Source organism: Notolepis coatsorum (genome assembly GCF_963971535.1).
Source record: "Notolepis coatsorum genome assembly, contig: SCAFFOLD_1505, whole genome shotgun sequence".
Lineage (NCBI taxonomy): Eukaryota > Metazoa > Chordata > Actinopteri > Aulopiformes > Paralepididae > Notolepis > Notolepis coatsorum.
In genome coordinates this window covers 25,001-37,801 of record NW_028171645.1, presented here as the reverse complement: position 1 = coordinate 37,801, position 12,801 = coordinate 25,001, and the positions used below count along the sequence as shown (strand labels likewise).

The 12,801-nt window shown below is 45.3% G+C and overlaps 1 protein-coding gene across 1 annotated transcript in view; it reads right to left on the bottom strand.

Moving 5' to 3' along the window:
• Window positions 1-422: 422 nt before the first annotated feature.
• Window positions 423-12,801, bottom strand: part of LOC311248214 (protein patched homolog 1-like) — a gene marked incomplete at its 3' end in the record, with an annotated part of 37,204 nt that continues 24,825 nt past the window's right edge. Inside the window, 2 exon segments of the mRNA XM_084339137.1 lie at window positions 423-464; window positions 466-571. Coding sequence (XP_084195263.1) covers window positions 423-464; window positions 466-571 — 148 coding nt within the window.

Here is a 12,801-nt window from a genome sequence, read left to right as displayed (position 1 = left end):
ATCTTTGTCCCTTCCTCCTCTCTCTCTTTCCCTCCCCATCCTCCCTCTCTCTCCTTCTCCACATCTTTCTCCTCCTCTCTCCCTCCCTCCCCCCTATATCCCTCTCCTCCTCTCTCTCCCTCCCTCCCCTTCTCTCTCCTCCTCCCTCTCCTTCTCCATCCCTTTCTCCTCCTCTCTCCATCTCCTCCCCTATCTCCTTCTCCACTTCTTTCTCCTCCTCTCCCTCCCCCTCCCTCTACTTCTCAACCTCTTTCTCTCTCTCATTCTCCCTCTCTCCCCCCCCCTCTGTCTCTCTCTGTCTCTCTCTCTCCCCTCTCTCTCGCTCCCCCCCCCTCTCTCTCTCTCTCTCTATGTGACTTGATATCTATGTCTCTCCCCCCCCCTCTCTCTCTCTCCCCCCCTCTCCCTCTCTCTCTCCTCACCTCAGAGTATCTCCTCTGCCAGGCCTCCAGGATGGCCGCGGCCCTTGTCTTCGTTCCAGTTGATGTGGGACACCTCCTCGTAGCCTCTCAGGTGCTCAAACAGCTGCTTGGGAGTCATCAGCTGGAACATGGTCTGTAGGGCCTGGGCACTGTGTGGGAGAGAGACATAGATGTTGAGTCACAGAGAGAGAGAGAGAGAGGAGAGAGAGAGAGAGAGAGAGAGAGAGAGAGAGAGAGAGAGAGAGAGAGAGAGAGAGAGAGAGAGAGAGAGAGAGAGAGACATAGATATCAAGTCACATAGAGAGGGAGAGAGAGATACATATATGTCAAGTCACATATATAGAGAGAGAGAGAGAGAGAGAGAGAGAGAGAGAGAGAGAGAGAGAGAGAGAGAGAGATGGAGAGAGAAAATATTGAATTGAATAGAATTGAAATATAGATGTCAAGTCACATAGAGAGAGAGAGAGGGGGGGGGGGGGAGAGGGAGATATAGATGTCAAGTCACATAGAGAGAGAGAGAGAGAGAGAGAGAGAGAGAGAGATAGACAGTGAGTGACAGTCACCTGACATGTTTATGCCGTAATATTTTATGTTCTATTTTATGATGACAATTTTTGTATATACTATGACATTAATATGTGTTTTGTAATCCATGCTTATGTTATCAACCATTTGCTTTGGCAACATGTACAAGCTGCGTCATGCCAATAAAGCCATTTGAATTTAATTGAATTGAATTGATAGAGAGAGAGATAAATAGATGTCAAGTCACATAGAGAGAGAGAGAGAGACATAGATGTCAAGTCACATAGAGAGAAAGAGAGAGAGAGACATAGATATCAAGTCACATAGAGAGAGAGACATAGATATCAAGTCACATAGAGAGAGAGACATAGATATCAAGTCACATAGAGAGAGAGACATAGATATCAAGTCACATAGAGAGAGGCATAGATATCAAGTCACATAGAGAGAGAGACATAGATATCAAGTCACATAGAGAGAGAGATGTCAAGTCACATAGAGAGAGAGAGACATAGATATCAAGTCACATGGAGAGAGAGACATAGATATCAAGTCACATAGAGAGAGAGACATAGATATCAAGTCACATAGAGAGAGAGACATAGATATCAAGTCACATAGAGAGAGAGACATAGATATCAAGTCACATAGAGAGAGAGAGACATAGATTTCAAGTCACATAGAGAGAGAGACATAGATATCAAGTCACATAGAGAGTGTAACGCTTCCTCCGGTCCTGCGGGACCGGACGGCAACCCTCCTCCCGGTTCGGCTAGATCAGGTGTCGGACCGTCTCAACTCCCCTTCCATACACCCCTTCATAATACAACATTGCCAATCGGTGGGCTGATGCAGATCTGGCAGCCTGTACGTTAATGCCAAGCAAGCAGTGCAAAAATGCTTCCGCATTCGTCACCGCACGCTAGTGCGGTAAAGCGCCCTTCTTTTCAGACAAATGCTACCGTGCGTGCACCGGCGGCGGCGTGCTCGCTCAGGTGCGTGCGTGCGCCGGCGTGCTCGCGCGAGGTGCCCGCGCATGCGACACGAGCGGAGCTCAATATATATAAGTCACCGCCCCTTATTCAGTATCCAACAAATAGCTCAATTGGCAAGGACACATGGCTGTGGATCCTATGGCTTGTTTGCTGGCGAGTTCGAATCCCATCGAAAATATTTTTTAACGTGATTTTTTTTTAACGTGTATTCTTTCGCCGATTAAGGTTAGGCATTGTTTCGGAGTTGGTTAAGGTTAGAACGGTTAAGTTTAGGCGCTGTTAAGGAGCTGGTTAAGGTTAGAGTTTGTCAAAGAGAATGGCAATATAATTTCTATGGTTAAGGTTAGGCATGGTTAAGGTTAAGGTTAAGGTTAGGCATTGTTTCGGAGTTGGTTAAGGTTAGAACGGTTAAGTTTAGGCGTTGTTAAGGAGCTGGTTAAGGTTAGAGTTTGTCAAAGAGAATGGCAATAGACAGCCTATTTCCGCGAAAATGAAAGGCGCATTACTGCATGCCACTACGGTAAATTTTTGCACTGCTTGCTTGGCATAAAGCTACACGCGATCTGGCATCAGCTCACTCACCTGATCACTATTATTTACTGCCATTTATGTTTATTATGTTTATTGTCTGTGTTGTCGTTGTTGTCTCCACTTTGTTAGACTTGTGTTCCCCTGTCTGTTTTGTAAATATGTTTTAGTCTTGTTGTTCAATTGTTATTGTTTTTCCCAGTGTGCTCTGTGTTCTGTTGTTTCTGTCTACCACACCTGTGTCCTGTTTGTAATTACCCTCTGTCTCTAATTAGTGTTTGTATATTAGGTGTTATGGGCCAGCAGACACTTGCTGGTTCATTGTTTAATTGTTACCGTTGTTGTCAGTCGTGTTTGTTGTTTTCTGTTCTAAGTAGCCTTATTATTCACCACTACGCCGTCTCCTGTATCCTGTTTATCTCTCCGTTCTACACTGCAAACTGAGTTCCACCACATCATGCCAGCAAAGCGGCACCATCGTAACAGAATGAACCAGCTATTCCGGGACTCAGCAGTAAAGGACGCAGACGGGGCGAGCTTCGTGCTCGGAATATTGGGCGCTTCGGTCCTGTGTGCCGACCAGGCGACCGCTCGGGTCTGGCACTGTGGGACGGAGTGGCCGGCCCAGCGGCGCCGATGACACTGGGTGCTTTGGCCGCGGCCACTCCTGTGCCGGATCCCTGGGTGGGGAGTCGCCTGGTCCGCAGGGGAGCGTCTGGGAAGGGGCGCGGATCCCGACGCCACAGCCCCAGGGGGAGACGGGGTTCCCAGGACCGCAGGTCCTCCTCGCCGTCCTGGTCGAGATCTCCTCAGCCCTGGGAGGTTCCGGAGGACGAGCCGCCACCATGGCAGACCTGGAGGACGACGCCAGATTCCACTGCCGGAGGGACCCCAGTCGGAGGTCCTGCACCGCGTCCTGCCGTCAGGGAGCCTCCGGTTCGGGGTTCGGCGGTGGGTCTCGCCGCCGAGGAGACCCCAGCCCCAGGTCCCACTCCGGAGCCGTCGCCTCTACCCTCCATCATCCCCTGCTCCAGTCCTCCTCGTCAACCCCCTCCCCCCGACCCAGTTCCCACGGGCCCCGTTCCTCGACCCCCCTTCCCCCAGCACCTCGTTGCCGGTGCGGCATCCCTCCCTCCCACCCTTCCCGTTCCCGGGTGGCCTGCTGGGCCGCCTGGGAGCCGACCTTCGAGGGCGGGGTACTGTAACGCTTCCTCCGGTCCTGCAGGACCGGACGGCAACCCTCCTCCCGGTTCGGCTAGATCAGGTGTCGGACCGTCTCAACTCCCCTTCCATACACCCCTTCATAATACAACATTGCCAACCGGTGGGCTGATGCAGATCTGGCATCAGCTCACTCACCTGATCACTATTATTTACTGCCATTTATGTTTATTATGTTTATTGTCTGTGTTGTCGTTGTTGTCTCCACTTTGTTAGACTTGTGTTCCCCTGTCTGTTTTGTAAATATGTTTTAGTCTTGTTGTTCAATTGTTATTGTTTTTCCCAGTGTGCTCTGTGTTCTGTTGTTTCTGTCTACCACACCTGTGTCCTGTTTGTAATTACCCTCTGTCTCTAATTAGTGTTTGTATATTAGGTGTTGTGGGCCAGCAGACACTTGCTGGTTCATTGTTTAATTGTTACCGTTGTTGTCAGTCGTGTTTGTTGTTTTCTGTTCTAAGTAAAAGCCTTATTATTCACCACTACGCCGTCTCCTGTATCCTGTTTATCTCTCCGTTCTACACTGCAAACTGAGTTCCACCACATCATGCCAGCAAAGCGGCACCATCGTAACAGAGAGAGAGAGAGAGATGTCAAGTCACATAGAGAGAGACAGAGACATAGATATCAAGTCACATAGAGAGAGAGAGAGAGAGAGAGAGAGAGAGAGAGCGAGACATAGATATCAAGTCACATAGAGAGAGAGAGAGAGCGAGAGAGAGACATAGATATCAAGTCACATAGAGAGAGAGAGAGACATAGATATCAAGTCACATAGAGAGAGACATAGATATCAAGTCACATAGAGAGAGAGAGACATAGATATCAAGTCACATAGAGAGAGAGACATAGATATCAAGTCACATAGAGAGAGAGAGAGACATAGATATCAAGTCACATAGAGAGAGAGAGACATAGATATCAAGTCACATAGAGAGCGAGAGAGAGAGAGAGAGAGACATAGATATCAAGTCACATAGAGAGAGAGACATAGATATCAAGTCACATAGAGAGAGAGAGAGACATAGATATCAAGTCACATAGAGAGAGAAAGATAGATAGGCTCTAATATGACAACACACCACCATTAAAATATATACTGTATACAGTATATTATATTTTTTTGCAGTGAAAACTTGGGACCAGTTTATATTTTATACACCGTACTTAAAGTGCAACCTCCACGTTGTATTTTTGTTCAATAAACAATGTGGACTAGGCCAACAGTGACTTTCATGAAGAATTGTAAAAAAAAGTATTGAAATTGACCCAGTTTTAGCGTTTTTATCAAAACATTTTGTCTGCCCAACACAATCAACATGCACTTGCATATTTTAATCAATGGTTTATAACGTGCACGTGTAATGTCGTCACAACAGGTATTGGTCACCAGGGGTATCACCAGGGGGCGCTGAGAGTCACACAGCTAGTGGCAGGCAGAGAGCTTGCTACCATAGATATATGCTTGCTACTACTAGCCGAATGGAAATGTATCTGTTTCACCTCACTATTGCTCCGTGATTATAGCCATCCATCCATCTCTAAAGCTAACCACGTTACCATATTTGTAATAATGTAAATCATTGTGTCGTTGTACACATTGTGTTTATAACGTTAGTAGATAACATAGCTTAGCTTGGTAGCTATTGTGCTAACAACATATCCCGACATCCGGCTCGCTGGCCGGCATGAACGGCCGACCCAAAATGGTTCTCTCCTCTCTGTACACCCCGACCCGACCCCACGGGTGCCCTGCCGGGGGGCCCATGGACGCGACGGCGGCGGCAGCCGCAGGGCGCCCGAGCCCGCAAAGGCTAGTGTTACACGATAGCTATGAGCTAACTAGCGCTGCGGGCTCCGGCGCCCTGCGGCCGCCGCTGTTGTCGAGTCCACAAGCTTCACTCGGTGCATCAGTCACGAAAGGGGCTATGATGAGCTTGGCAAGCCAGAGTAAAACACAGTTTTCAATCAAAGTTTTCAATCAATCAATAACAACATTAACCAGACTCTCGTTGTGTCTATTATGCTAACGCTAACGTTACCTCATTGTGTCTATTCTACACAGATAGCCTCTCGTGTCTATCTGCTAACGTTAGCATTAGGCTAACTAACGTTACGTCCCTAACCCCCAACAACAAGCGTAACTAATCAGCGATCTTTTTGTCAGACTAAACTCTCCGCTCGGTGGCAAATTGTGTTGATGTCGGTTTTGTTTCATCAATAAATGAGGCAGAATACACAGTGACTGTATCCTTTTTTATTGCACTCGTTTCTTGCTGCAAACACACAAAAGATATCCTACGCGAGACATTAAAGATGGCGGCGCGGACATTCTGTTTTCGTTCAGACTCCCCAAACAGTGACGTCACGCGTCTCTCTTCTGACCAATCAGTGGTCTGCAGTTTTTCACGTGTCATTTCTGGAGCTCTCATGCTGATCACCAGCAGCCCCGCCTCCCCACACGGAGACAAACTGAGTACTTTATTTTAGTGGAAAAGCAACATTAGATTCGGCTCATTAATATGCAAGCCACACCTGTTGTGACGTCGGCGTTTTGATAAGCTTTTTTGATTCGCGCGTGCATGTTATTCGTGCGTGGACCTTTTTAACTCTTTCAGAGTGGCATTTCCGGTGTCAAATGGAAATAAATAAATAATGAAATTATATACCAATGATGTAAACTACCCATAATTGATCAGTAGGGTTTAACCTAGAGGTTGGCCTTTAAACAAATACCTTATTTGAAAAAAAAATGTGTTTGTTTATTCTGTCATCATATCTCATTGTTTATTCTGTCATCATATCCACTCTCATTGTTTATTCTGTCATCATATCCTCTCTCATTGTTTATTCTGCCATCATATCCACTCTCATTGTTTATTCTGTCATCATATCCTCTCTCATTGTTTATTCTGCCATCATATCCACTCTCATTGTTTATTCTGTCATCATATCCTCTCTCATTGTTTATTCTGCCATCATATCCACTCTCATTGTTTATTCTGTCATCATATCCACTCTCATTGGTTATTCTGCCATCATATCCTCTCTCATTGTTTATTCTGTCATCATATCCACTCTCATTGTTTATTCTGCCATCATATCCACTCTCATTGGTTATTCTGCCATCATATCCTCTCTCATTGTTTATTCTGTCATCATATCCACTCTCATTGTTTATTCTGTCATCATATCCACTCTCATTGTTTATTCTGTCATCATCATATCAACTCTCATTGTTTATTCTGTCATCATATCCTGTTTATTCTGACATCATATCCTGTTTATTCTGTCATCATATCCACTCTCATCGCATTCATCACTAAGAGACAATGGCAGAAGTGGGCGGGGCTTATGAGGTGAATAGTGCAAGTTGCTTTTAGAGAACACCTCATTGAGTTGTGCATTTGCACAAACTAGCCAAGCAATAGATCACCACTGTGTGTGTGTGTGTGTGTGTGTGTGTGTGTGTGTGTGTGTGTGTGTGTGTGTGTGTGTGTGTGTGCGTGCGTGCGTGCGTGTGTGTGTGTGTGTGTGTGTGTGTGTGTGTGTGTGTGTGTGTGTGCGTGCGTGCGTGTGTGTGTGTGTGTGTGTGTACAGTGGCTCTCTAGTGTCCAGACAGAACAGCCGAAGCTGAGTAGGAACAGCTGGGGCTCTTAGATTTCACTGGAATCTGCTAATGACTGCAAGATTTACAGCACACACACACACACACACACACACACACACACACACACACACACACACACACACACACACACATACACACACACACTGGTGATCTATTGCTTGGCTAGTTTGTGTAAATGCACAACTCAATGAGGTGTTCTCTAAAACCAACTTGCACTATTCACCTCATAAGCCCCGCCCACTTCTGCCATTGTCTCTTAGTGATGAATGCGATGTGTATACACTTATGTGCATTTGCACAGGCATGTATAGATGTATGTATGTGTGTACAGTATGTGTGTATTATGCGTGCTTTCCCTCATGTATGTGTGTGTGTGCACATGTATGTGTGTGTGCGTGTGTGTGTGTGTGTGCGTGTGTGTGTGTTAGGGATGTGCATCTCCATCACTGAGGCCGATGCGATGCGCATCTCGATACGTTGCCAACGATACGATACATTAACGATACAGTCGAAGCACCGGGCGATGCGATGCGATTCACGCCTGTTGAGATACAGTTAACTGTTCGATACGATTTGATTCAACATAATGCGATTCGGGGCGATACGATGCGATTCAACACGATGCAAAATAATGATAAAATTTTATGGTATGACAGAGGATTTGGTTGTATTCCTTATATGCAGCTTATATTATTATTATTAAAAATAATTTATATAAAAACTCTTGGGTGCCTAAGACTTTTGCCCAGTACTGTGTTTTCTATCCACTTTAGCTAAAAACACACATACACAATTTATATATACACACTACTGTGAGACAATAATAATCACACACAAAGGGATAATGGCTTATAGCAGACTTAATGATTTTATAATATTTCAGATAATGAAATAAAATGTTTATCATCAACTATCCCGTTAGTATTTATATTGTAACGTTTGGCCACTTTAAATCATTGAACATAGAGAGAGTGAGAGAGAGAGAGAGAGAGAGAGAGAGAGAGAGAGAGAGAGAGAGAGAGAGAGAGAGAGAGAGAGAGAGAGAGAGAGAGAGTTTGTGCGTTCTGATGTGCCGTAGTCGTAGCTGACCACACCATGATGGCATTTTGTTAACACAGTTGGAACCTGGAAGAAGCGATATAAAGAAACGAATTGCCAATAAATGTGAAGTTATCTTTGAACCTCTGTTGTCAAGCCTCATCATTATACCCCCCCCCCCCATGTCCTCACTAATGGAACTGGTGTTGCGGAGTCACGTTAGTTAGTTAGATAGTTTAGCGCAGGGGTGACCAACCTTTTTTGGACCAAGATCTACTTTTTTATTTGCCACCTAGCCGAGAGCTACCAGCCCAAATTTGACCTACTCTCGGCTAGTATTAGTAGTAATAATAGATTAATAATACCCATTCAATATGCAATATTTTCTCTCATGTGCATATTGAATGGGTATATAATATAATATGATATTTTACATATCATTGTAATGGTGTAGTGTAGGAATTACAAGAATGACAAGAATGTTATTAATGAAATGAATGAATATTATCGAACGGAATTGTTTCTGTATACACATTTATAAAACGGTCAAGGCATATTTAGCCATTTTTTATGTGCCCACATGCGCTTTTCAAGAATAAACTAAAACGAGACTTAATGGGAAGGGTGTGCTTGTACATTTGAACATAGTTCCATGATAAGGTGGCTGCGTTGTGCTGAGAAAGAGGCGCAGATCCGCTTCTACTCTGAGGCGAGATCTGTATTTATTTTGTATTAATGTCAGAGCCGAGAATCCTGCTTGACGTAAACGGGACAAGCTTTCTCAGCGCAGCATTACACAGCACTGGGTAGTCGTTCCGGACTGATATCAGAACTTTGCGAGGGCCTGTCCAGTGAACTTGACTTTCTGTAGCTCGTCACACGAAAGATCGATCAACGCCAGAGACAGATAGACAGAGGGAGGCCTGTTGCGAGCGCCATGTGCAATGAACGGATCGTGGATCCAGTTGCTCAAATTGTCCGTGCTCTTTCTTTCGGGGAAATAATTCCAAAATTGATCAATGAGCCCTTCTGTGTGGCTACAGATGATGGGCTTCAAATCACTGTTTTAAATTCAGGATGCTTAGTTTCCAAGTGCCGCTGTAATTTACTTGGTTTAAAGCTCTCGTTAGAAAGGATCTCGTAACACAAAAAACGCACTGTGGTCTCGGGGTCACAATCCATATGCCAAGTATTTAGGATCATAACTTCTTTTACTCCGTTTCATAGTAGTTCTGGTATCGCTACTACTAAATTCTGCCTTTCTCTTGCCAGCATTTGGAACACACGCACGTGACGCGCCGCTTCTGACAACAGACCTATCCATTGCGAGTGTCCAGGTTGCGTGAATACTTTCCCTAAGCTGGTTGTACTTCCGCGTTCGGTTTGCGCGATCTGATTGGCCACTGACGTTTCTCTCAGCGCCCAATCGCGTTACTCCTAACAATCGCGCCTAGCTTTCAGTTCCACAGCCCAAGTCCTTCAGTCCGACATCACATCAATATAAATAACGTATTGTTTTCATCTCTCTATATTAACGTAACTAGATATTCATATCAATCGAAATAACGTATTGTATTGTTTTCATCTCTCTATATTAACGTGATTCCATCAACACAACATAAATGTTCAAAACACGACTTCATTAGTGCTTATCTCTGCAAACACGACTTTATTATTGCTTATCTCTGCTCTGTTCAAAACACGACTTCATTATTGCTTATCTCTGCTCTGTTCAAAACACGACTTCATTATTGCTTATCTCTGCTCTGTTCAAAACACGACTTCATTATTGCTTATCTCTGCTCTGCTTACGTTGGGTGGACGAGCAGTGAGTTTTAATATTGAGCACCTGCTTAGGGAAAGTATTCACGCAGCCTGTGATCTAAAGACTCCTGCCTGTGGCTGAATAATGAAGCCCAAAGTCGCGTCACGCGCAAGAGCATATTACCTACTTCTTATGTCGTGCTCAATATTAAAACTCACTGCTCGTCCACCCAACGTAAACAGAGCAGAGATAAGCAATAATGAAGTCGTGTTTTGAACAGAGCAGAGATGAGCAATAATGAAGTCGTGTTTTGAACAGAGCAGAGATGAGCAATAATGAAGTCGCGTTTGCAGAGATAAGCAATAATGAAGTCGTGTTTTGAACATTTATGTTGTGTTGATGGAATCACGTTAATATAGAGAGATGAAAACAATACAATACGTTATTTCGATTGATATGAATAGCTAGTTACGTTAATATAGAGAGATGAAAACAATACGTTATTTATATTGATGTGATGTCGGACTGAAGGACTTGGACTGTGGAACTGAAAGCGAGTAACGCGATTGGGCGCTGAGAGAAATGTCAGTGGCCAATCAGATCGCGCAAACCGAACGCGGAAGTACAACCGGCTTAAGGAAAGTATTCACGCGTCCAGGTTAAATGAATCAACTTTATCATCAGCTTTATATGCTTGGCCTAGAAAGCCTCCCCCCTGGAAGTGCTTTAGTTACGAGACAGTGTCGATCACAAATATCTGAGTACACATTGACTCACAAAAGACCAGACGATATACCTGCGCAGGGCTGTCACACACGCTCGCTCACGCACGTTGCAGCACTTTGCGCTCGTCTGACTCACAAAAGACCAGACGTGGCCTCAGTGATTATACCGGCACAGGATGTATGATGTGTATTTTATCCACTTTTTCTCCCATTTTTCTATTTTTCTCCCATCCCAATTTCGTATCATCCAATTCAACCCTCCCCTGTCTTTCGAACGTTGTTTCTTGCCTCCCACAAGCCGGCTGCAATGTGGACTAAGTCATACATAGCACAAGTCCCCTCCGGTACTCGAGGTAACAGCAGTCGCATCTTTTCACCTGCGCGGCGCGATCTTTCAGCGTCAGGGGTCTGCGCTTTGGAGGGGCGCCGCCCCCATCGCTTCCTGATTCTACTGCGCAGGCGCACCAACCGACCTGTAGGAGTCGCTGTCCACAACGCCCGATCCCCACCCATCAGTTTCCCACCCCCCTAATACTGCCAATGTGTATTAGTACGGACGACCAGCTAAACTGAAAGCAATGTGGAGCGCTGGGCTCGAACAGGCAAACCCAGCGTCTCCAGTATTCGTGGTGAGCGCCTTGCCCACTGCACCACGTAGCCGCCGATGTATGATGTGTATTGAAATACTGTGCCTCCGTTGATACAGGGGCAAGACGTGGCAAATACACACAGTGGCCAGGTGGAAAACTCCATCTGAGGCCCTGTCCACACGAGCGCTGGATTTAATGTGACCGAAGTTTGAAAAAAATAAACCTCTGTCCACACAGGTGAACAACCGCATATAATTGCGTACCCACGGCAGGTTGGAAAAACCAGCAACCGATACATGTAGTACAATGCCAAGACAGTAGGCGGCGATGTTGTTCAGACATGAAGGCCATTTCATCCAATCAGAAAAGGTTGAACGCTCACTAAACTTCCTGTTTACATCATTTTGCCAACGGAACATATATTTTCAGCAAAGAAAGAAACTGCAATAAAAGTGCAATAATAAACAAACGGATAATAATATAAAATTAATAGATTAATTAATTAATAAAATTAATAATAATAATAATAATGCAGGACCTCTTTAGGGGGTCTTTATTCGGCATGCAACGAACTGGACATGCAATTGGAGCGGCACACACACACCGGGATACACACACACACATGCATTGTCTTTCCTCAGTCGCCGATGCGATTGAGTCTCTGCGCTTGACCCATCCCGTCGTCCTTCCCCCCATGGGCAGCCGGGAGCAGATAGGGCGTCAACGTGAGCCGCGCCCCGGGGACCAATCCAAGTGCTCCTGTCCGTCTTCGTCAAGGACACCACAGCGTTAGCGATCTGTTGTTGTGCATGTTTTTCCATTGGGTTTATCTTATCGGGGGGGAAACCCTTGCGAGCACGGGGAGAACATGCAAACTCCACACAGAAAGGCCTGGGAGATACCCCACCTGGGTACCTGGTAGGGATGGGTACCTTTCACATTTGAATCATACCTGTGAATCGATACCGGTACCCAACGGTACCTTTTTTCTCGGTACTTTGGTCTCAAGAAATGTAATTTACCTACCTCAGTCGTGAAAAAAAAAATCCAAAGTTCAAATAACTACAATTTCGACAGTTTTCGGCTTGCCATTGCTCCGACTGCTTTGTTGTTGAATCAAGTCAAATCCTAGGTAAGCATATATTGTGCGTGTGAACGTTAACACTTTAAGTGCCGAAAACGTGTTTAGGCGTCCTTCCCCGCCATGCTCAAGTTGCCGAGGACGCCGTAACTCGTCTTTAATATCAATATTTCAAAAATCTGTGATCGGAATCATATTTTCCATCCGCAGCCTTCACACACAGTTCTGAGCTCCTCTCAATCCTCTAGCGGTTCAAGAGCGCCATCTGGTGGCCGATCGGCAG